Source organism: Cariama cristata, unplaced genomic scaffold (genome assembly GCF_000690535.1).
Source record: "Cariama cristata isolate BGI_N322 unplaced genomic scaffold, ASM69053v1 scaffold6780, whole genome shotgun sequence".
NCBI lineage: Eukaryota > Metazoa > Chordata > Aves > Cariamiformes > Cariamidae > Cariama > Cariama cristata.
The window spans coordinates 20,619-46,174 of NW_009596319.1; the positions used below are offsets into that span (position 1 = coordinate 20,619).

The 25,556-nt window shown below is 47.6% G+C and overlaps 1 protein-coding gene across 1 annotated transcript in view; it reads left to right on the top strand.

Annotated features, from left to right (window-relative positions):
* The first annotated feature begins 253 nt into the window (after positions 1 to 253).
* LOC104165735 (glycerophosphodiester phosphodiesterase domain-containing protein 5-like) overlaps positions 254 to 25,556 on the top strand; it is a 37,548-nt gene continuing 12,245 nt past the window's right edge. The window contains exons 1-6 of the mRNA XM_009705453.1: positions 254 to 330; positions 15,788 to 15,996; positions 16,623 to 16,726; positions 17,773 to 17,866; positions 23,532 to 23,591; positions 25,170 to 25,268. Of these exons, the coding sequence (XP_009703755.1) occupies positions 15,814 to 15,996; positions 16,623 to 16,726; positions 17,773 to 17,866; positions 23,532 to 23,591; positions 25,170 to 25,268 (540 nt within the window). The 5' untranslated portion in view covers positions 254 to 330; positions 15,788 to 15,813. The remainder of the gene's footprint in view (positions 331 to 15,787; positions 15,997 to 16,622; positions 16,727 to 17,772; positions 17,867 to 23,531; positions 23,592 to 25,169; positions 25,269 to 25,556) is intronic.

Sequence of the window (25,556 nt, forward strand, 5' to 3'; positions counted from 1 at the left end):
ATTTGAGTATCAGCCTCTCCTGTTCTGGGCGGACAAGGGATGAATCAAACCCAGGTCTGCCCGCAAGTCCCCGGCGTCTCCCAGAGCCATGCGGTGAGCAGCTGCCCGTGTCCCATGATGAGATTTTAATTTTTCCAGCCTTGGGGACTGAATTTATTAAGCCCCGTGTGGCCCCTCCTACCGTGGGAGGGACGGCTCCAGCAGCCTCTCTAATACTGGATGTCACACAGCGGTGCCACCATTCGGGTCCTGGAGTGTCACAAGCAAAGGACACAGCAACCCAAGTGTGGCAGAAAGCAAAAATAACCCCTCCATGTGCAACCCGGCGAGGTAAGTTACCTCCTCTCTCCTAACTCTTATAGATGCTCCTGCCCGGTGAAATGCACCTCTGCCTGCTCTTTCCTGCCTGCCCTAAAAGTTGGCTCCTGGGGGGTGGATTTCTTTGACTTTTCCTTTTTTTCTTCTTTGGACTTTTGAGTTTGTTGCTTGGGATGGAAAAGCGGGTGATTGACCCGGCTCCTGCCTGGATTGCAGTGAGAAACAAAGCCCGAAGAGCCGGAGAATGGGGAGAACCAGTAACAAAAGAGGAGCGTTGTGAGCAGGGGGGGGTCTGATGAATTTTTGGGGAGGAGAAGGTGCTCAGCAGTCCGGCTTCACTCTTGGGGTCCACACCAGATGAGTTGGTTGTGACCTGTTGAGGGGAGAAATGGGAGCTGGGATGAGACGTGAGCGGTGGGTGGCTAGTGGGGTTGCTGTAGCCGGGGCGGCGGTGGGAGGGAAACGGTGGCCGAGCATTTGCAATTCTTGGGATAAAGGGCTGTTTCCATAGTAAAAGGGAGAAAGGAGCCCCTCTCTTTCTTCCCCTGAGCTCGCCTAGCGTGTGAATGGGGAGGTCGACTCGGGAACAAATAACCCATGAAAGAGTAACATCTGGGAACAGCTGTAAATAATCAGAACCTGGTTGGAAAGGCTGCAAGCAACCCTCTGGTCCAACGTTTGCCCCGCTGTTGCACATCACCCTGGGAGTTTTGATGGGCAACTGGAGAGCAGCTCGGCTCACAGCTGAAAGCAGGATTTGGCCCTGGCTGTTGTTGTCCAAATGCTTCTACACTATTTGTAGGCACAACCATGATTAACAGTGAAACAGAGGAACTTTAACGTCCAGGAAAGACTGAATTTTAATTCAGGGTCAGGCGCTCAGCTGGGGTTGTGAACCTGGGGACCAGCATCAGCCAACTTTGGGTTGGACAGTGCAAACTTTGATTAGCTGAGAGTCCATTCCATGGTGTACATCACCTCCTTTACTGTGCTTTCCTTGGAAATCCTGATCTCACGGTATAGCATCTCTCAGGACTTATCCTCCAGCATGTGATACCAGGTGGAAGGGTGAGAGAGAAAGGAAGTAATTTCCTACAGCTGCTCAAAGCTTCTAAGTTGCATTTAACAAAGAAATAAAAAAAGAAAGAAAAAGAAAGTACCATGGGACCAGCTGGATTTTAATTAAAAAAGTGTTGTGAATGTGAAGGGAGCCAAAGCTCTCGTTTCCTTTCCAACTTTGCTATTGAAATGTTTAAGAGGTGTGCAAGATTTCCAGGGCAATTTGAAATTTTTGCAGAGAAATACAAAGCCGGGTTTAATGACCAGTCCTATGACTTTTGTATGACACGACATTGGACCGAGGAGGTGACCGGATGGTGTCTTTTGGGCTTTATGTGTCATTTCTGGTGATGAAAATGCGGTTCTTTAAATTCGGTACTGGTAGCTTGTTGCGAGATTATCTGCAGCTTACAAAGCGCCTCTGTGCAAGTTGTTACAGTACAGTCGTGCTTAGTGTGATAAAGTATCAACCAAAATAGGAGAAATAATTTTTTTTAAAGTTTGTGGCCCTTTGATAATGCGCTCTTCATTTCCTTGCCGTGTGAGAGCCCAGAAGCCCTCCTTCAGGCAAATGTTTCTTATTGTGTGCAAACGGCTTCAGAAATTACCATCCATTGTCTGAGACACGTGTGTTCCCGTCTCCTCGCAGTGTGGAGCAGATCCTGCCCAGTGGCAAAGTCCCAGCTCGGTGGCTCTGCACTGAGGCCAGGCTGGAGGGAGCTCTGTGTTGGTTGCTCCCTGCAGACTGCAATGCTGTGCAACGTCTTGGGTTATTTATCCCAACGTCTTGGGGTATTTAGAAGGAGAAGGTCTGGACCTCATCTTGGAGTGTCCACCTACGGTTTGGCTTGTAGGGCTGCCCCAGAGACCTCTGTGGTGTGCGATAAATGAGGGTCTTGGGCTACTTTTTAGAAGAATAGATAGGATAAGAAGTTGGGGAGATCTATTGGGCTCCAGATCTTACTGGAAGGAAAGAAAGGGAGCTGGTGTGGGTAGGGCAGCTGGGAGACACAACCTGTGATGTGCCCTGGGTCATGCCTTCATGGCAGGATGAGCCCTGAGGGCAGGAGGGGCTTGGCTCCACGTTGCAACCTCTGCTCCAGCTACGGACACCTTGTACAAGAGAGCTGAGCAGGCTGCCTGGAGGTGCTCATCTCTTCAGCATCTTGTCCTCATCCTGTTCTTCATGTGCTGGACACTGCTCTCCCAGGGGTGTTCAAGGAAGACTCACAGCTGGCTGCTTGTTGGGGGCTGAGGGGCTGACGTTTTACAAGATCCCAGTAAATGGAGAGTGGCCTTGGCTCGTGTTCCCTGTGACTCTTCCCACCAACAGGACATTGGCATCTGCTGCGTTTCTTGTCCTCTCCAGGAAAAAGGAGGGAAGAAGAAACAGTGATACATTAGAGAGTCGAACAGATTGAACATACCCATGTCCTTGTCTCACACTTGTCCTACTCCTGCCATAGTTTGTCTTGCAGGTCTTTGTGGTGTCCCCAGGGAAGATGCCGTGTTAAGTATGATGAAGACCTGCTCTCAGGGTCAGGATGAACTCTCCACGCTCCTGGCCCAGGTCCTTTCTCATGGTTGGGCAGTTGTAGTCTATGTGAGTGCACGTGGTGCTGTAGCAAGAGAGAAATGAGAAACCCTGTCCTGGGACTCATCCTTTGCAGGTCTGGAGCCAAGAGAAAGCTCTTGGGGCCACCGCAGTATGCCAGCTCTTTTCTTTAGTTGACACTTGCATGGAAAGTTGACAAGGGCAAGAAGTCAACCATGACGGTGATGCATAGGGCAGGCTTGGTTGGGGGAATGTGTACACGTGTGAATGAGGTTGTGGCTGCTGCCCATGTGGGCAGTCTTGGTGTCAACTCCACTGTTGGGTGCAAGAAGAAAGAAGAACATATCTGCAAGCAGGACACAGCATGGGAGCAGCTCAAAGCATCGCTTTATGCCTGCACACTCAGGCTGGAGCCTCATTGCTTCTGTAGAAACGCTTCAGAGTCAGTCCCTTCCTTACTTTCCTGCTTCATTTCCTCTCTTCTCCAATGCAACTGTTAGCAATTGCTTGTTCCTGCGGCCTCCATCTGCTCTAATTAGGCTGGACGCCCCTGGAAGGTTTTCAGTCCCTGGGATGTTTGTAGCGCACCAAGCCTCTGTGACAATTACGGGTCCGGTCCTCTCTGCTCCCGTGAGCCTGGCTGCTGCCACTGACTCAGTCTGGTCCTTTTGGCAGCTGCTCTAAATCACTGAACTTATTTTGGAAGGTCTCCAGAGCTGGAGAAATAAAAGACACTTTAGAAAAAGGGGGAGGGTGAAAATTGACAAGAGCAATTGCTTTTTAAAAGACTACTTATTTCTTAAGATGTACTTGCTACTGGTTAACCTTTGCTCCGTGATTGCTTTAATTCATTCATTCGTGCCTTAAAGCAGTCAGAAAGGTTCTGTGGGGTCATGGTGGCTCTCTCCTAAGAGCTCTTTCCATTTAAGAATATTTGATTGAGCAAAACCCAATTCTTGCAAGAAATGCAGCTGAATGACACCAACCCTTTTACATTCTCCATCCCCCAGATTATCCAGCCCCAATCTTAGTGCTTTACCTCTGCGACCTCTTCCTTACCTCCCTGCTGCCAGTTGGCAACCTGCTACCAACCTGAGCCTCACCCATATTCCTCTACATTTCATGGTGAATGATATTTTGGGGGGATGATTTTTTGGCCCTCCTGTGAGAATGAGACATTACAGGCTTGGGAACTACTGCCCTCAACAAACCTGTTGGGGTCTTCCATGTGGTCCTACCCATGGGACCATCTCTGGTCCTCGTGACTGCTTCATGTAACCCCACATGGACAATTTCTGTGGCTGCCCTTTGTACGGCAGCGGGGATAAACCCACAGCCAAGGGGGCGACAACCCCCTGGCAGTGGTGGCCTTGGCCTCTCCATGCTGCTGGCTGGGTGACAGCAAGCAACCCTGACCAGCTCAGTCCCTGCGGAGAGGTGGGTGAGATGCAAGTGGCAGAAGCCGCTGTTTGAAAGGAGCTGCATGGTGGGCTGGAAGGAAGAGAAACGTGATCTACAGGTGAGAAGGGCTTTAACAAAGATCCAGAAAATGTTGTCATTTCGAAGTACCACCAGAACTGGTGTCAGGAGAGGCTGTATGGGACATCAGAGACTCCCAGCACCGAGCTGGTGCGTGTTTGTCACTGCCGTCTGTAACCACAGACCCCATGTGCCCCAACTTGGGCACAGATGTCCAGGGCTGGTTCCCAGCACCAGACGAGCTTAAACCAAGCAGGGCAAAACTGAGCAGGGCAAGGCCCATCGTGTGCCTGGCACTGCATGGCTCTCCCTGATCCTGGTGAAACATTTTCCTCATTCCATTAGCTGATGTCTGCCTGGTCTGAGCTTTTCCATGGGGGGGGCCCTTCCAGGTAGCCATGGACTTTTGTGCCCATAGCAAGGCAGCTTGTGAAGCACAAGATGGAGAAGTTCCTTGAAGGTGAGCTGGAAGGGTCACAGAGCTGAACTGAGCTCACTGGGTTTGAGTGACGAATGCCCCTTCATCTTGAGCTGCGTTCGTGTCCTGGCACTCTGGACATGTGTGGGACAGTTCATCTGGCCTATTTAGACATCTGCCCACGGATGAGCTGGGTTGTACCCATTTCCCTTCGCTGACTGTACTGGGAACTCAGGGTGACCACTCCAACACAGAGGAAATGAGTCCAACCACTCTTCCAGGAAGACCAAAGGAGGAATGAAAACACCCACCCCAAGCTCTGCAACTGAATAAATTACTCCCTTCTTCCTCCAGGCTGCTGGGATGTGAATGCTGCTGGGCGCTTATCCAGCAGAGCTGACTGTGCTGAGTATCTTGGAACCTGAGGAGCTCCATCAAGGTTCTCTGCCCATGGGTTGTCTAGACTGATCGTCCTGCCTTGCTAAGCAGACTTCATGGCTCACACCAGTAGATGGAGGAAAATCAAATGAGCTGTACAGTCCTCATCATCTGCTGCTTTTGTTGCGTTGTTGGCACAATCCTAAATTGAGAAACCGAGGCTCTGTGTGACGGCTCCACTGTGCCCGTAGGTTGGTGTTAGGTCAGGGGATTTGAGTACGGATCTTGCGTGTCAGTCTATCCTTCTGCTCTGAAGTGAGTTCAAAAGTTTTATGAGGTGGCTTATGCAGAAATGTGGTCGTGTTTAATTAGCTAGAAAGGATTTTCCTCTGGGAACAGCAGAACCACATTCTCATAGTGCAAAAATGGGCCAGCCCTGGTGCATTTGGATACTGTAGATAACTAAACAGAGAAACTTTTGGCTAGTAGCATGGAAAGCGTTCTTTCCTCCCTTTTCCTTCTCTCCTTGCAGGGGTATTTTGCTCCAAGGCTTGAACTTTAACACCAGCAGCTTGGGGGAGGGCCAGTGCCGAGGGCTTTGGCGCGGTGGCTGTCCAGGGCCCCTGTCCTTTGTCCGGGCTGAATAGCACTCTGCAGAGCTGCTGGGCAGAGGTATGCAGTCTGCAAACCTCTTTTCTTCCCCCCTCTTGGCTGACGGACAAAGTCTTCCCTCGGAGATGATGCTCGCGGCGGTGCGCGGCCCTTGGTGGGGCTGTGGGGCCGGAGAGGGTCCCCCACGCTGCGTCCCAATCTCCTCGTCTCTCCTGAACATCAGGGCACAAAGAGCCGCTTAGGCATTCACGGGAGCAGAGAGGGACCCAAGCCAGGGCATGCTGAATTGCACAAAGTAGGATTTATCTTCAAAGAAATATTTCCCCCCTTTCCGTGCTCTTTTTTTTTTTTTTTTTTTTTTTTGCAAAGGATTTATTCCTCCTCCTCCTCCCCCCCAGGCAGGCTTTGAGCTGTGGAAGCATTTTTTGCCTCCCCACAGTGGCTTTTCAATGGTGGGAGAGTGACTTCTTAGAAAGCCGCGGGCCACCCAGGGGCAAAGCCCGGGGCTGTGCCCCACAAGCTGCACGGGCTGCCTGCATCGCTGCTGGTGATGTTGCATAGCCACAAGCGTGGTGAGGACAAAACTCTTCCCTTCTCCTGTTGACCACTCTCAAGTGTGAGGAGCAGGGTTTCACCTCAAATTGGTCATGTTGAGTCTCCATTTTCAGGCTTGACCTGGAGGTATGAGCTCACTGATGCTCTTGATTCCCTCTTTGGGTGAGCAAAATGACACCTAGACATGGACATGGCTGTCCTTTTGGGGGGGAACCCAGGACTGAGCTAAGGGGGGCTATAACCCAAGCTTATGGGTCATATAGCAGCTATATGAAGGAGCTCAGGGTCAAAAACATAGGGAAGACTCTGTTGATGGGTCTGACACCAACAGGGCCACAGCTACCTGTGCATCGTGCCCATTTCTGTGATGCTGGGAAAGTGCCCGTGGACCCAAGAACACCTGGATCAGAGCTTTGTCACACCTGGAGCCATGTGAATACACCCAGGGAAAGAAATTCTTTTAAAACACATCATCTGAGCCATTTCATATAGGTGAATATCTACTTTTTTTAATGAGATTTCTGATGTGCCAGAGTTTTTCAGGCCCTGCCATGGCCAAACTGGACCCTATCCACATTCTACTGTGGAGGAAAAGATGGAAAACAGACATGAAAGTACAAAAATCTGCTGTGTTTGGGTTGGCATTTGATGTCAGAGTTTGGGATTGCTTTGCTGTCCTCAGCCAGAATCTCCTCCGTTACCATCAATAAAGCTGACAGCAATTGCTGATGCCTGGGACTAGGAGAGCACCTTGGGTTGGACACGGGTCACCCTTTCCTCCCCTTGGGGCTGGAGCATCCCTTCCCCAGGGCAGCAAGGGCTGGCACACCTCCTACCGACTCATCACCTGGACCCACCGTGACAGAGAGGCTGCAGCTTTAGTTCTTGGGACCATGGAAATCCAGGGCTGGTGTGGCCTCATGGCCACCAAGCATGCTGGGCTGGTGGCTGTAGGTCGTCACGTTTTCTCAAGTGGTGTGGTGGAAGTTTCTAGAAGGACAGTTGGGACTTTCTAGAAGGAAGAGGGAGAGGTGTGACATTCTACAAGGAGGGCTGGGGTGGGCGAGACCTTCCAGAAGAAAAGCAGAGTGGACTGGGGGGACCTCTCTTGAAGGTAGGTGGAGTGGAGCTCTCTAGAAAGAAGCAATCAATCAAAAATAATTTAAACCAGGACCCCAGTGAGCAGCTGTTTTGGGAATGACCCCCTGTTCCCCCTCAAAGGAAAGTTCCCTTGCTGAAACGTTCCCCATCTGTGCCAGACCCACGCTTTTGCTGCTTGGAATGGAGGGATGACGGTGGCACGCAAACCCCTGCAGAACCAAAACCACACAGCCCTTTCGGGACATTTCTGAGTAATAATGGTGGACGGAAATACGCCTGAGTCCAACCAAAGGTGTGGCGTTTGGGAAAAGACTTTCCCCACCCCTTCTTTTTCTTCCTCTCTTTTTTTTTTTTTTTTTTTTTAAGCTACTATTCATCAGCTTTATTCAAAACACTCATTTTGCTCCTAGCAGGTGAGAGGGAAGATCTACTGTAGCACCATGAGACCCTTGTACAAACACAATGATTTCCCCTTGCCTATTTCCACATGAAGCTGAAAGCATTTGTATAAAACCCATTGTAAATACTCGGAGGCTTGGCCAATAATTTCCTGGGCACACATTTGTTAACATAGCCTGCAAAGTGCTTTGAAGATGAAGAAAAACAGCTGTAATTGCTGATGATGATGATTAGGATTAAACAAGGTTTCTGCAAGTGGTTGTGGATAATGAGTTGTCCCTGGGGACTGGACATTGGGCATAAACATGCTCCAAACATGAGGGACTATTAACAGAGGTAACTTGGAGAAGTAGAGAGACACCAAACAGTTTTGGAGGAGAGGAAAAATTGAGCTGCACAAAAATGTGGTTCAGCTTTGGAGCTTTATTGCTCATGATGGTCGCTCTGGAATAAAGCCAAGGATTAGGGTGCCTTTTCTACCCTAAGTTCTCATAGCCAACATCTGGTTTTGTTTTAAGGTGAAGAGATCCCACCTTGGACTGAGGCTTGCTTCACCATGCAGGGATATGTGTAGAAATTTGGGGCTGGCAGGAGCATTACCAAACCCATATCACTCATCCCCAGCCATGGAGGTTCCTCAAGGCTTGTCAAAATGACCCCACAAAATGGGCTGGTTGCCTCAGAAGATCTTGATAGGACAAGAGGAAACGGTCTCAAGTTGCACCAGGGGAGGTTCAGGCTGGACATTAGGAAGAACTTCTTCATTGTAAGAGGCGTTAGGCATTGGAACGGGCTCCCCAGGGAGGTGGTGGAGTCACCGTCCCTGGAGGTGTTCAAAAAATGTTTAGATGTGGCACTTTGAGACATGGTTTAGTGGGTTTAGCGGGCATAGTGGCATCAGGTGTACGGTTGGACTTGATCTTTGAGGTCTCTTCCAACCATAATAATTCTATGATTCTATGATCTTGCCTTAAAGCTTTTGCATGAGACCACCGATGAGGGACTGAGCAGGCTACACCACCCATTTCCAGCACAGCTTCTGCTGGATGCCTGACCTTTAGACCACAGTGCAGAGAGTCCTCTGTGATGAGGATAAGTCCCTGTGCGACCCTAACAGATGCAGGCTTCCAGCTGTATTTGTAGCTTAATTTTGTTTGAAACGGGCTTGATTGTTTGTGTCTGTTCAAAGAGTGGTGGCATATTACAAAACACGAGGCATTAACCTTGATGGAAACCTCCCCATAGCTTTGAAAACCACAACCACTGCATGTTGGAGGTGTGCTACAACAAATGAAATGCAGAAATATTGTCCCTGCAGCCGCAGGAGCAGTTATTCCTTGTTAACCCCTTCTACTTTCACATTCGTTTGTTGTTTCCCGTGTTAAGCCCGATTGTTTCTTTCTGCTGACGGATGTGTTCTTCCACCTCAAAGCCAACAGCTGATCAATTAATGAGACATACTTTGTACGTGTTTGACCCAGGCTGCATATACTCCCTGGGATCCCAGACAGAAGTAAGGTATAATTAAGGTTTATAAAGAAACTGTTGAAAGTCTGAGTGATAAATTTTAATTATCATCTGCCAAGGAAAGGAAATTATATAGAGTATATTCCCTATCACAGGGAGATTATGACTACCTTTATTTTATTTGATCCTTTTTCATTTCCTGTGTTAAACCTCATTAATTCCCTGAAAAGAAACTGAAAGCAGATGATATGATTCTATGATGGTGAAATAAGAGGGATCCTAGGCTGTGATCCAGATCCTTGGGCAGACTCCGTAGGGTAGAAATGCAGGTTTAAGGGATGCTCTTTGCTGAGCTTTTCTGGCTGGTGTGCAGCCTGTGGTGATAGTGATCAGCCAGCAGCTTGCCAGGAGGCTGATTTGAGTCCTTTGCATCTCTTGATGTGATGCTGTGGAAGACTCCCAGGTGGAAGGGCAGGAAATGAGAGCCCCAGAGATTGGTGGGGTGGCACCAGAAATCTCCCCTCAAGGGAGCTGGAGGTGCTGGAGAGGCTCAGCTCAGGCTCAAGGCATCTCTTCCCCCTAGCATGGGGTTGGCTTTCTTTCCAAATCCCTTGGAAATCATGGTATGGGCGAAGTGGGCATCACTTCTATCTGCTGCCTTCCTATGCCATCAAGATGCTCAGGGCAAGCTGGCCATGCCCAGATGCTGAGAAGCGACCATCTTCATGTCCCTCACATAACTCCTGGTACCCAAGTAATTTTTTTCCAGTTCTCTTCTTGCAGTGAACTGGGAAGTGTTTGTAACATCTGGAAAGAGCCCTGCACCCACCCGCCCATGTGTTGTAGGATATTATGTTGGAAAAAGCTGGGTAGATGCAGGGGAAAGGAAAGAAATACCTAGAAGACCCAAGGAAAAAGCTATAAGGCAATGCCAAATTTGGCTGCCGTACCTGTTTGCCCCTTGAAAGAGGAATGCCCCAGCTCTAGATCACCAAAAAAGACAAGGCCTTTTTCTCCTTGCTTGTGCACTGGCTTCTCAAGCAAGCCCCTCTCGCAGTACCTTCTGCGTTCTGGCTGTGTGGCCGACTGTGTTTCCTGCTTTTTCTCTCCTGCTTCTTCCTCCATCATCCCCCCGGGGTTATTTCTTATGCTTTTCCTCACTCTCCGTCAAGCAGTGGGAAACGAGCAGCCCTGTCCAACTGCCTGTGATTACGGGGACGCTTATCTGCGAGCAAACAAAGTCTCTGTTTGCAAGGGAAAGACCTGAGGTCTCTTGGGTTTATGGAGCTGAAAAACATATGTTACCGCTTTCACGGCTCACTTGCTAAGAAGTCCTAACTTTGCTCTCCTACTGATGTGTGTTTTCCTGCTCGTTCTTTGCTCCAGGGGCTTTCCCAGTGAATGGATTCCAGTTTGCTGTTTCCCTCCTCTATCCATTTACCTTTGCCTGGTGGAGATGGGCAGGGATTGCAGATGATCTCTATATTTTAGGAGCACTGTGCTTCAAATCTAGATGTGAGTACCATAAAGCCTCTTGCTACGTCCTGGGCAATGACTGAACTGCTCCAGAATCCTAACGCAGACCTCTTGTCTTTCGACCTCTGCATCTACCAGATGTTGCAGTGGTGTTTGCCCCTTAGGTGGCTACTGGGTCCAGATGCTGGGATATTATCTTTGCTAGGATCAGATGCTTGTGAATTCAAACATTTCAATGTTTGATGTGGTCTGAGGCATTGCAGATTCAGCCAGACCTTGGGCAAGATGTTGTTATGCCTTCTGAACACCCCGTCACAGCTGTAACAGGAGGCTGGTAATTTGTGAGCAAGGATGAAACCGTGGGAGGGAGGGTCATGGAGAACCTGAAGGGTGGCTCAGGTGTAAGGAGAGAGCTTACATTTAATTAAACACAATTAGCTGAGCACATGGAGGTGCACCTGAGGGCAGGAACCTGAGAGAAGGTGTGGAGGTAAAAGGGAAGGAGTGATGCCTGTGTGGGAGAACACAGATAAAAAGAAAGGAGTGCCTGGAGATCTGAGTATGTTTTAAGCTGAGAAGACCCTTTCTGGCTGCCCTTGTGTTTGTCTTCTTCATTATCACATGAGACTTGTCACTTTTACGAGGGGTTTCTTCTGGAGTTGTCACTGCAGTGTTTGCTGATACTGGCAACAGCACGGTGTAAGTGTATCGCAGATACTTGCATCTTGCAGAGCTGCAGAGGGAGGCAAGTTCTTAGGAGTCACTGCCTTCGGGGTGAAGTAGCCCAAGTATTTTGTGAGTTATCCCTGGTCTTCCTGATTCCTGTAAACCCTTTCCTTTGCATCTACACACAAGCATTGCCTTTTGCCTGGTGCCTCAGGCATGTTCTGTGTTTTGTTCCTCAGCAGAGATCCAGCAGTCCCCTACAACCGTGGGGCAGAGCGGCTCAAAGTCTCCCATTTTCTGGGTGAGCCCTGTACGCCCTGAGGGAGCAGGAGCAGCCTTGGGCCAAGTCACGATCTGAGGCTTGACAGGGGGGTTTCTGCTTTGGACGAGAGCTTACTGGTCCCAGTAGATATGGTATAGTGGGTTTTCTGGCTTCCCTGGTCTCTACCCTCTGCCGGTCTCTGGTTGTATTTCTGTGTGGGTCTGGCAGGTGACTGCAAGGTCTTTAGTGCATAGCCATTTCTCTTTTGAGTAGAGGAGGACTTTGGCCATAGTAGCTCTCGTTCCCTAGTCAGCTCATGTCAGGGAGAAAGAGCTGATGCTGGTAAAGGATGAGAGAGTGTGATGGGCTCCTTATAAACAGCTCCGAAGAAACGTTTTCCTGGGTACAGAATTTGTGAACTCAGGTCCCGAAACTCGAGCGTTTGTAAGTGCCATTTCCCAAGGCTTGGCAAGGGCTGAGTGCCACCATGCCCCGAGGACTTTGTTTGGAGTCAGCTCTTGGACAGGGTGTCCCCTTTGAGCACCAAGGGCTCTAAGATCTGAGGCCATGATGGATACCCAGCCCTGGACTGGCATCCCAAAGGAAAGGAAAGGGATTGCACCATGTTCATCATGGCTTTCTTCTGCTGTTTGTGCTGTTTCTGCTGTACCGTGCGCTGTACGTTCAGACACTGCATTGCATCAAAGATCTCCTGTACCCCAACCATACCTTGTCCTCCTGGTGGAAACAGCCTTCAAACCCCCAAGCTCATGAAATGCTCCCAAAGTAACAAGGCTTTGTAACTCCAGCCTAGCATCATTGAGCTAGCTAAGAGTAATTGGCCTGTGGGCACCATGTATGCCCTTAGCAGGCCAGATTGTCTGGTGTAGTGCAATATATCTCCATTTACTTGAGTGGAGATATGTTAGAAAGTATTTGTGCTCAACAAGATGAAAGTTCAGTCCAGGTTTATTGCTTTTGTGGGATGCTTTGACCCTTTGCTGGCTGCAGGGGAGCAGCTGGGCGAGGTAGCTCTGTCTGTTGGGGCTTGGGAGAGAAGGGAAAAGGTCTCTAGGCAGAGAAAGAGAAGAGGAAGGGCAGGAGAAGAGGGATGGATGGATGCTGTGCCAGCAGAAGGCAGAGCCCAAAGCAGGGGACAGGTTATGCTCTTTGAATCCCTTGATACTGAAAGGTCTTATTGCCATAGTGGTACTGCTAAACGTCTTGGACAACAGGGTCAATGGGGATTCAGGGGATGTCAGACATCAAAGTTTTTTGCTCTTCCTTGGCCAGCCTGATGTTTCTGGGAGGACTGGGGGTTGGTGGAGGTGGTTGTGGAAAGGAGGCTGCGTTCCTCTCTCCATTCTTCCCCAGCCCCCTCTGCAACGAAGGGTCCCTTCCCCAACAGCCCCTGGGTTTGAAGAGGTGAGTTCTGTGGAAAGACTGAGGCAAGAGTTAATGAAATTCTTATTTATAGTGATGTCATAAAAGCTTTTACGCATAAAGCTAAAAATACCTTTCCCTTGCTGCTGGGGTTGAGTCCAGGGTGAACTATTTAAGCATTCAGAAAATGGAGGTCAGATGATGTTTGATACATGAGAGAAATTGGATGCTGCAAGTATAGGGTAGCCTTTGCTATGGGTGCCCTGGAGAGGCTGTGGGTTGTTCACCACGTCCTGTTATGGCTACCATGTGCCAAAATCCATGGGAAATGCAAGGAAACTCCCAAATAGCAGGTGACTGTGAACTCCGCACAAGGATACTCTGAGGAGGAGAAAACACAAGCTACAAGGAAAGACTAGAAAAGCTGGCATTGTTCAGGCTATAGAAGGCTTCAGGGGAGACATCCAAATGTAAATACGTGAAATACGTGATAGAGGCAAAGTTTAAGCTGTTTGTTATATCTGCCGTGAACAGGGCATGAAGTTGTGTGCTTAAACTGTGCTACAGGAGACTAGACATTGGGGTAAAAAAACCCCCCAACTTCTAATAGCAAAGCTAATTAGGACTGGATTAGCCTGTCTTGGGAGCTGGTGGGGTCTCCATCGTTGGCAATTTTTATGAGGGGTAGACTAACGCCTAGATTTAACACCTGACATGCTGCTGTAGCCAGCCGGATGGAGCGGACAGTGTTTTGAGGTCTCTGTTATCTCTGTTTTCCTGTCAAATCCTGTGTGCTTACAGGTAAATATCTATGCGTGAGCCTCGTGCCCACATCAGGAACATCAGTAACAAATCTCGTGGTCCCCTGCCAGCAAAACTAATGGTTTTGGTCCAGTGTCCTGAATTCCTGTTGCTGAAGGAGACGGGCTGGGCAAGAAAGGATGCTGAGGTTTAGGGATCCTTGTAAGAGGTAACAAATACTGCAACCCTACAGCACACGACATCCTTCTGGTAAGAGCTCTGAAGGTTCAAATATATTCAAAAGACGTGGCTGGAGTAACTTGGTAGTTGCTGGGTTTATGCCAGGTGTACTTTAGGTTGGCTGATGAAGACAGCAGGATCAGCTGTCCCCTGCACCACTTGCCGGTGGCATAATGCCCACACCCCCTCACCTGTGCCCTGGGTAATTCAAGAGCAGGATCACCATCTTGCCACATGAGATTGGCATCAATTTTTTACTATGGAATGACCGGCTGGTGCCAGGATCTGATACTGCTGAGCTTCTAGGGATGGCTTAACCCAACTACATCCAGGAGTGTGTCGTTCCCTGTGACTGTCCTGGACGGGCAGACACGTGCTTGGGCACTGCTTAATTAGTTGTGGTCCAAACTGAAACCCCTCTTGTTTCGTTTCCATCCTCTCTCCTTGCACTCCAGCTGCCAATGGGCTGGGGCATTTGGAAAGGGTACCAGAGAGGCATCATTTCAGTTTTGTGTCTTATGTCTCTGTTTTGTTTGTGCTTTCTGCAAACTGACAGTTTTTGGGAAGTGTCCTTTTGAAAGGATTTATGCACCGATTTCTGCAAAGACACACTGGACTCTGAGTTATTTGCAAACAATTTATGTGTGCATTTCATCCGTGTATATAGTGCAGCAACTTATTAATTCTTGTTCTTAAATGACTGTTATTACATCAGATAAATCAGGGAAATTAGGAGTCCTAAGCTGGGACTTTGCAGCAGACATGCCTGGGTTCGGACGTGGCTGGCACGGACTCAAGGATATGTTGGCACTTTTTAATGCAACAGAAAAACATCTCTGGCTCTGTCTGTACTCTAAAGAAGTGCTGGATAACGGCGCTTCTTCGTATGCCCACACAGGACCTTTTTTTCTAAATCTTTCCTTGAGGTCTTGTTAGTGCCCTGCTGGGTGAGCCCCTCTTTGCTGGCACAAACACCCGGGTTATTTGCTTTGCTCTTAACTACATCAGTTGCAATTTGCCACCAAGTGCTTCGTTTAAAATCTGGATTATGAAGAGATGTCCCATGTGTGCATCTTTACAGCTACTCTTTCTACCCTTGAAAAGAACTGTGCCAAATAAAGCTATTTCAGTCAGGAAATAATTTTTTCTTAAGAGACTGGTCTCTGCAGTGCTGCAGTTTTGCCAGGATGAGAGAGCTGCGTACCTGGAGGGTTTTAGTCCCTTTCCTACACGAGCTAGTTAAACTGATAGCAGGTTGCAGACAGGTCACAGTGACGGTGAATTAATTCCCATGGCTAAGCCTAGGCTCGGGTTCATCTGACAGAATTTGAGAATCTGTGTGGAGTGCTTAAGTTAGTGATTTCATTTCCCAGAGCTCCCTGTACAGCCAAAAGGAGGGAGAGGTTCCCTCAGAGGTAATTCAGAACACAGAAGTTACAACCAGGAGCACCACTGGCTGCTGAGGGGATTAGGGGATTTACAATGACCACGCTTCTCTGTTAGACATCTCACTTAGGTGTATAAAATCAGGTGGGGTGTCCTCTGCACCTTTTCCTGCTCATCTCAGCATCCTCTTGAGATAACTTACTTTTTTTTTTTTTTTTTTTTCTGATACGAAAACCTTACCCAAAACGAAAGGAGGATTAGTCTCCCTATAAAACTTGCGGTCTTGTTTCAGGAGGAAGATGAGATAAAGCCACTCAGATGGAGGCCAGTTCCACCAGCCTCAAGAGGCTCAAGTTTGGGAAGCTGAAGGTGGTACGTCGGCGCCTCCTCCAGAGGTACGAGCATCAGCCCTTCATCTCCTGCCTGGCTGGTTTCTACAGCTGCCGGTGGAAGCGGGACCAGCGCAGAAGGACTGAGCCTGGGAAATGCTGCTGCAAGACGGTAAATTAGCTCAAAATCAGCACAGACATTGATTTCTGTGTAGGGACAGGTCAGTCCAAGCTGGGAAGTTATTGATGTTGTGGGCTAAAGGCATCTCTGCCCAACGTCATTTGGAGCCCCCCGAGATCTGTTGGGTTGTTAGATTTTGCTCTAAGTACTTCAAGTGTTGCTGTGATTCTGTGGCAAGCTCAGATGGTCTGTGCCACCACGCGGCTAACAAATGTGTGGTGGCAGGAGAAGACCTTGCACCAAACCTTCCCGGCCAGTGAAACACCTCAAAGTCATAGGATCAAATTAAAGAAGTAAAATTTGGGATGGGCATGCAGTAAGAATAGCAAAGAGGGCTTCTGCAGAGTGTAATTCCCTTGCATGAGAGGTGGTTAAAATCCTCTTCATTTGTGAAGTCGTGAGACCTGTTTTCCCTGAAAACACATACTGCAGAATATGCTTTTGAGGATGTTCTCCTGGTCACAGAGAACAAGGAGGGAAGTCCTCTCCATATCCACTTCAGGAGGTCCAACACCAAGCCACGTGTTCTAAGGACAGCCTAAAACCGTCTGCCATTTTCTCCGATTGCTTTGGGGTAGTCAAGGCTCTGACCACTTGTCCTTCCTCTCCCTCTCCAGCGGGAATGCGTGTTTTTCCCATTGCTTGTTGGAGCTTTCTGCTTTTCTCTGGTCTTTTTGTACATGTGGGGTGAAGCAAAAAATGACTACAATAACTTTGACTGGTAAGTCCCATCTTTTCCTCCTCTCCCACTCCTTGGGGAGGTCACTGGGGTGGCTGGGAACAGACGAGCACCCTCAGCAGCTGCAGCAGGGCACTTTAACCATGAGCCAAAGATTCGACTCCCGTAACTCTTGGTTACAGCATCCAAATGGAACATCCAGTGACTTCAGGGGTGCTGAGGGTCTGCCCTTTGCTTGGCTACAATTTTTAGGTGTAAGTGTGAATTTGGGAGAAAGTGGAGAATCATCATCACAAAAATTGTGGGGACTAAGCAGCTCTTTCCTTTCCTTCTCTGAGCGTTTTTTTTTTTTTTTCTTTCCCCCTGTTCCCTCTGAAGAAGGCATCAGAGGCATTGCACCAGCTACCTCGCTAAAAGAGAGTTGCATGTTCCCAAGCTTGAAAGTAAGAAATAACTGGCAGGGATTTATGCAAATCCTTTCCTTCTGCAGTATGTAGGCAACAATTATGCAAATCTGGCACTTAAAATTAAATTTAAATGGCTCAAATATTATGGGGAGGAAAGATGTAATAATGTTATTAATCCTTATTGAGCCTTTGGGTGAAAAGTACAGCTTCCCTCTCTCTCTCCTTGGACAATCCCGTTGCAGCTCTTCCAACTTTCTGGTGTTTTCTACTCCAAAACCTGACTCAAATCTCCTTTTTGCTGTGTTGCCCTACACAACCGCAGACAGACGAGGTGGGCTGTTGGCCTGAGCCATGTCATCTTGCTGTTTCCCCAGGCTGCCTTGTCTGCAGCAAGGTACTGGGTCTTACAGTCAGACTGGGAGCTCTCTGCAGCAAGGCCATCAATTTGGTCCTGTATTTTACCACCCCAGCACACTGGGGTATTATCTGGAGGTTAATAAGATCGTGGGTTTGGGGAAGGAGGCTCTTAACCACTTTTGCACGTTACAGGGTAGGCTATTCCTCCCTCCCTCTTTGTTTTATTGCTTTGAAAATAGCAAAATTTCAAGCAACAGGGCTGTTCTTCCCCTCTAGTCCATGTGCTAAACACAAACACTACTACAACATTTTATTGCTTTTTAGGTATAACTATGGGAACCTGGGCTTCTGGTTTCTCTGGTCTCTTGTCCTCCTGATTGTGGCTGCAATATTGTTCATCTACATCACACTGTTATTGGTAAGTAATGCTCTTTGTAAACTGACGATGATTTATAGTCCTGAAAAGTAAACATAGGGATGACTTTAACGTGTCAGACCAAAGCTCAGCCTATCCCCACGTATGAACCTTAGACAATGAATAGCTGGGGAAGATTGGGAACACAACGAGTGTTTATGGTACTTTCTCCCCATGTCCACCTGCAGATGACAAATTTCAGCTCGGAGGTCTCTAAGCCAGATGTAGTTTCTGTAATTTCTGTCAATGATTTCCCTTTGAATGTGTCCAGTCTCTCCTTGAACCCAAGGAAAGCCAAGCCAGCAGCGGCTGGATTTAGATTTAGGGGAAGCTAAAGATTGTCGCTTTGACAGCAGGGAAGTACGGGACTCTGAGTCACGTAGCGGTGGTGGTATGTTGTCAAAGCTGAGTTATTCCTCTAATCCTGAATTAAAAGGCTCATTAGAAGAAGGGGAACATTATCGCTGAAGCTGCCTTGACTCACTCTCCTTTGCTGGAGGGTTTCTCTCCAGGTGGAGACTACAGACATGGTCACAAAACCCTGCTGAAGTTCATGCCCAAAGAGTCACTGCTCCTGAAATCTTCACTTTTCCAAATTCTCTGAAATTTTCTCTAGACTTCTGATCTGCTGTCTGCTTTGGTTACAGGAAACATACCAAAAGCGAGTGTTTCCTAAAATTTCTACCTACTCGTCCTTTTCTCTGTCCTTTCCCTCATAGGGAACCCCCCAAATAAAGACAGATCTGCATCTGTGTTTCCACTTTCTGCATCCAGAGCTATAGGGTAAGAAATCACTTTAACTCCAGGGACCAGAGTCCACGTTCAATCTCATGCCTGCTCCAACCTTCATTTTGAAATGCCAGGTGCTGAGGGTGAAGTTATGGCTTTGACTCACCTCTGTGACCAAGACAACCAGCTTTTATAATTACCCATTCCCTGATATGTCGTCATATAGTCAGTCTGTAAATTGCTCATAGGAGGGAATCTCTTCTCGCTTTGTTTGTGCAGCGCCTAACACAATAGGTTTCTGGGGTCCTTTGTCCCTGCTGAAGTACAAATAAACAGTTATTTTATCCTAGTGCCAGCAATAAAAAACCAAAGTGATAAATAGAACAGCTGCTTGGCCATGCCCACAGCGATCAATAGCATCATAAAAGCTGTGGACTAACTGAGCCCTGAGTAGGACAAATAACGATATTTAATTACAAGGATGTTGTGACACCCTGATGGCTCTAGGGCTCAATGTCTGTTATTCAGCAAAGCCTGCCTGGCTTTCCCAGTGGCCATGGAGTCGTGTGGGTGGTTTGGTGGTCACAGTGCTACTTTGGGCAACTCAGAGCTTTGCCAGCAATGCCCATGTGCCATGGATACCTCTGAGACCGTACCTCAGCAGGCTCTGGATCTGGAGTCAACCTCAGGATCAGATTAACCCATCATAGCACATACTAGAAATGGACTTTGCAGGATTTCCTGGGCTTGAGGAGCCTGAAGACCCCTGGGGCTGGTGTGTCAGCCAACATTATCCAGTGTCCAAGCAGTGGACTTTCTTAGAATTTCATGTCTTTGGCAGCATGAATGTGATGACTACAAGCTATCGGGGCAGGTGATGGGCGAAGTAATGCCAGAAAGGGAGATGGAAAATATGAGGTGAAATTGGTGTCCTACATAGTTCAGTTCAGTCTTAGTCCCACCTTTCATTGTGTGGACACCTCCTCCTCCTCCTCCTCCTCTCAGCAGCTTGGTTCTGTCTAATGACAGGAGCGTTTGCCCCCCTCAGGAAGGTGAGCATGGATAAACCTGAAAGAATGCAAGTAGCCTGGATGCCAACAGAGAAGTCCTACCAAAGAAACACTTCAGAGGTTCCTTTGCTCTTGCGACGGCCCCCGTGGTGAGGTTCCCTTTGCTCCTTACTTTCACAAAGCTGTTAAGTAACCCACCCAAAGCTGTTGGGTATTTCTAAGAGCACTTGTCCTGCTTGATTGCATCACCACGTCACCGTGTCTCAGTTGGCAAGACCACTGCATGCATCTATGTTGAGCAGTGGGTGTTGGAAGGTATGAGACCCCACACCGTCAGGGCTGTTACCTAAATAGGATTGGGTCTTGAAGGAAAAGGGGGGGAGGAAAGTTATCACTGCCATCATTTGTGCTCCCACTATCTCAAAACAGGCGGGGTCACACGACGGTAACATGCTGGCATGCAGGGTGTTGTGATGACAACTGTGGCTTGGCAATGCTCATCCCAGCAGGGCTCCTTTCGGAGAAGGATCCTACCAGGAATCACCCCTCCATCGCTGTGTGCAGAACTTCCCTGTCACGGCATCTGGCCTTTCACTGTAGCCTTTGAACCACCCAGCAGAACTAGGAGCCTCACAGGCTAATAGGTGCAACTCAGCCCTTCCACGTCTAAATAAATCTACCAGTGTGGGTACCATACGATAGCTGGATTGCTCTAATACATTTCAGATGACTGATGGCCAAATAGACTGCTCCCATGATGAATTACATCCCATGTTCTGGTTGAACAGTGTTGGATGGAGACTACCCCCACACGTGTTGCAAGAAGGACTGGAGACGTTCACCCAGGCAGTATTTCCTTGTGATGTTTTGCATCAGCAGCCCATCACATCAGAAAACAGAGCACTCTGATGCACTTGTTGGAGCAGAAAGATTTTTATAGCGACCAGTGGCTGGGCTGGTTTTGTTTGTGAGCACCATACCCTCCTCCTTAATGATGGCACCCAAATGGAGCCTGCAAGCCTGCTTCCATGACCTTATTGTGAACCACTGAAGCAAACGTTCTTCTGCCCACCGGCCACCAGCAGCTGAACAAAATGCCGCACAAAAAAGCACTTGCTGTCTGTACAAAGACGCTCTCCGTCTGCATGCATCATTGTCATTTTTTCAGACAATCAGTTTCAATTAATTCAATTGTTATTGCTCTCCAAGACAATTTTCTCATCTCCATTAGAGCTAAAAGGTTAAGCTGAGGGGTCTAATTACACGACCATTCATGCTCAATGGAGAAGAAAAAACTTTTCTTGTTCAGTCTTTCAAAGACCATCAGGCAATATTTTCTTCTCTGCAGTTCAACCATGTTTGTTCCAAGGGTTTTGAGGAGGTGACTTGTGACTGTACAAAGTAAAGAGGTCCAGATGTGTGGTTGCCCCTCCATTTGTAGGCTAAGAGAGAACTCAAAACAGTACATTGTCACTGAAGTCCAAAAAATTATCTCAAACCTCCATCCCTAAGAGACTAGAGAACCAGACGAGTTCTGAGTTGCTGCATTTTTTGCCAGAAAGTGAATGTAAGGACCTCAATTTGGCTGTTGTGAACATCGAGGTGAGCAGATGTTCCAGGTGAGCTGAGTGTCGAAGCGCCTGCCTCTGTCTCCTTGTGGTGGTAGGTTCAGAGCCTGCCTAAGCCTCACCAGCAGTATTGAAATAAGGACGAAGTCATTCCCATGCTGAAGTAGTGTGGAGTTAAGTGTCTGTTGTCCATCCTTTTGCAGTGTAACCCTGTGGTCAGTGCACCCACTCGGAAATAGGGAGACAGAGGTGCAATCCTCCCTGCAGCGCATCCATCTCTCTTGCCACTGGGAAGCATTCCTTAATTACCACTTTGCAGGTAGTTGGTGGAGGGGAGACACTTCCACACCTCATATGAAGGAAGAGAAGAATGCAAGTGTTGGAGACTGTGAGATTCAGGGAGATGATGGAGCTGCCAAGAGGGACTTTGCCTGTAGCCTCAGCAATGCTAGACAGAAACATACAGGTCATCTAAGCCTAAATGTCTGTGTACTTGTATTAGACAATCCCAGGATATGTGTGGAAGCAGTTTGGAGGAGCCAGACCTGCTGGTGCTGGTTGTCCCTTTGCCTGGGGAAGTCCTGTTCCAGGTGCAAGCATGTGGGGCACTGCTAAAGGCAGCTGCTCTCTGTGGAAGAGCGTGTTGGACAGGCCCTGAGGGAGCTTTTGGAGAGCAGGATGAAGCCAGGTGATTGTGGCTTGAGATGTTAAGCTTCAGGGGTGCATATCACATCAGCTCACTGGTCCATCAAGATGTGATCTCCTACAGTGACCGGTGGTGCAACTGCAAGAGTTCCTGCTTCATCCTCTGAGGATGAAACCTGGTGGTTATTCTTCTTGTAAGTTGATAATGAGATGTTGTTTCCATCCATAAAAATGAGCTCACCCTCCAATGGCATTCCCAGATGTGATGCACCATTCATACAAAAGTTGTACTGCAGTTGCAGGGGAGAATCCAGTTGAGCATGGCCTGTGAAATAAGTGTTTGGCTGTACCTTAGGCAAGGACCAGGTCTCTGTATAACATTGCTTGCAGAAAAGGGGCAAAGTATCTTTTTTCTTCCTTTTTCTGAAATAGCTTAAGATCTTTAGAAGTAATTCAATTCTCTCTGAACTGCTCCCATGGTTACTCATCATGTACTGGGTGTAGGACTCAATTGAAGGAGGCTAACATGTCAAGAAGCACTTAAAAACTGATCTGTATTCTCTGCTGAGCTTAAATCTTGCTTCAAATCAGCATGATCCTGGAAGGAGACTGTGTTTCTAGCTGGATGGGAAACAGCTTACATTCCTTTGTAGTTGTGTTTTGGGAGAGAAGAGCATTTTCCCCTGAATCTATATGTCTTGTTTTCCTATAATCCTACTGTGCTACAGTCTGGAGGGATCTGCATCATAAATGATCCTTCTCAGTGGAGCACTGATGTCTACTAATGGATACTTTTCTCTAAACCCTGATATCTTGTGATACTGGTCCTCAAATTGTCTCTTGCAGTGGTTGGGAAGCTTGGCCCAGCACACAGATTCCTGGGCACAGACCAGTGCGTTTTCACAGCAGCACAGTACTTCTCTTGCTGAAATTCATCACCAGGTTCATCAGTTGCTTAGGTCTGGGACAACTCGGAGAAACTCTCCATCAGAGTCCCGGACTGGCTTTTATCATCCTTTGCTTCTTGGTGTTCAAAACTTCTCAGGTTGTCCCCTGCCCTCGCTGGGGTTTGTGCCATGCCTCACGGGAACCCTCCCCAAGGGCTCCAACTTGTCGTCGGAGGGAAGGAACGTGCCAGCCACCAAAACCTAGAGTCTTTTAACCTCCAAGGCAGTTTTCCCGGTTCTGAAATACACCTGTCTTTTGTGTTTCCTGCGATTACTGTGGAAGCATTGTCTCCTTTGCGTCTGCTCTGTATTTTCGTGGTGCTTTGGAGGCATTTTTTATACCCTGACCCCTCTCCCATGGTTGATATGCCTCTAATCACAACAAATGCACAGAAAATAGGCAAGGTTAGTGCTGTATTGGTTCATGCCGTAGCAGTTGACCCCGGCCATCATTCCTCTTTCAGAATTTGTACTTACAAAGAAAAGTCATTGAAAGTGTGTACCCCAAAGTGCCCAGTTATCTGTTACCTATGAAAGGGCTTTGATCCCCCAGGACAGCCTTGGTATGTGCTTGGCCATTTTAGAAGCATTTTTACTGTAGCAATGAACACTTCTCTCCATATACCTGTCCTGCGAACAGCCCTGACACTGTGCAGGAAGACTTAGTGTAAAGTGACTTCCCAATGCAAATATAATTCCAGAAATACCTCACTGAACACACTTCATCATCTTCTACCAGGATGCAAACAATCTCTTCTTGATTTCCCAGGTCCTAGCGATGTGTTTGCTTGCAGAAGGTCAGCAGCTGTACCTACACTGGAGTCACAAGGTGGGGAAGAGTCAGGGCTTTCTGGTAACTTTAATCCATGTTTTAAATCAATTGAGTTTGTGGGGTTTCTCTGCATGAAAAACATCTTACGTTATGGGAGAGAAGGAAGAGAGGGAGAGGTTAATCTTAGGAGAATTTCAATATCCATAAGAATGATATCTCCACCTGAGCTGATCACCTAAATTCCCTTTTGCAGTCAGTGGAGGGAAATGAACCCTCCGAGGATGCAATTAATCCCACTGGTCATAGACACCTAAATTAAGATGAGATGAATCACGCTTCAAGTACCTTTTTTCCCCACTGACTCTAAAAGGAGCCTGCAGTGACTCGTTCAGGTGAAGATGTCTATGTTTGACAGGTCTACATGTGGTAACATGAAGACAAAGGCAAAGTTTTCATGAGAAGCACAGCATAATTTTCTGTAGCAGACTCCAGCAGCAGTGAAAAATTGGCTGCTATCTCTGCAGAAGAGAAAGCTGGCTTTTCCAAGGCATCCTATTTAGTCTTTGGGTGGTTTGGGAAATGCCACCTGGAGTTTTGAAGGTGCAGAAACAGACTCTCAGAGAGTTGGTGCTGCAAAATAGTGCGTTAGAATCACCTTCCTTAAGAAATTCTTGAGGCTATGAGAGGCATTTAAAAAATGAACCTCTAGCCATGCCGTTTAGGGGAGAATGTAATACGATTGCAAATCTTGTAGTGGAAGGGAATAGCTGAACGTGCAGATACTTGATCCTCTGTTTCTTCATTTAACTAATGGAAACACAGTCATCTTTACTATTGAAAATTGGCTGCCAGAAGAACCAGAAAGATGTAGAAAAATTTGTAAAGAAAAAAAAAATTGAGACTGCATCCTTAGGTGAAAGAGATTAGGGATGTATTATTAAGACCTCCAGGATCCCTCTGAAGAATACTGAGGGTCTTGGTCCAATTTCTATTTGCACTTGGCTCTCAGCAGAGAGACGATGTACCAAGAAGAGCCTGCCATCACCACTGTGCTGCCATCATCAAGCTGAGCAAGAAGCCAAAGAATAGGCTGAGCTACCTCCTCACTTTTTTGGTTAAAAAGTGAACTCTCATCTCTTAACTATGGGAGTGTTTGCTGTTGTTGGAGCCTGTTGCAAAGCAGCTCGTAGCATAACGAAGCTGTGTTGCTGGGTCTTTTGGGTGGAATGCATCACTTCTGAATTTAGTCATCTGCAGGGTAGAGATCTAGTGTAAGCTGATCATCTAGGCTCCATCGACATCAACAGAGAGAGAGGCATCTTCCATCATAAAGCAAGAAGGAATGGATCATCTCTGGAAATTCCTCTCTTTCTCCAGTGATTATAGAGGAAGCCTGAGCCCTGGCTTAGTTGGGTACCCAGCTCTTAAGATCAGTCTTGCAGTACAAAAAACCCAAGCGATAGCACTGTTGGTTTGGTTTTAGTCTCATTGAATCTTTCTGTCTCTGAACTGGCATAGTCAAACTCATACGTCCTAAACTTATCAAGTCCAAGCTACTTAAACCTGTGAGTCAAATGGCTGGCTCACCCTGTGCAGAAATGCTGAGCCTGATTTATGTCTTCTTTGTCTCCCCAGATTGGGACTTTTCTTGTCCTGGGTTTCTCTATCACAGCCCTCTTCATATTATCGGTACTCTGGGGAGATCAATGGAAAACTGTCCGCCTGTCATTCCAGGTAAGAGGGGCTTGGAGGTCTGTTGGAAAGAGCAACTTGTTTATAGAAGTATTGTGTTGTAATTGGTAGAAAATACTCTGTATGGGGGGTGTTTTTCACATGGGCTTTCCTGGCAGGGTACGTAGTTTTGAGTCAACTTTTTTTATGACTTAACATTTCCTGCTGGGAGAAAGGAAGCCAAGACCTGAGGTTGAGTTTCAAGCTATCTGATGTAACATGTCTCAGTTTGGGAAGTCACATCCTTTTTTTTTTTTTTTTTTTTTTTTTTTTGAAAAAATTTTATCATTG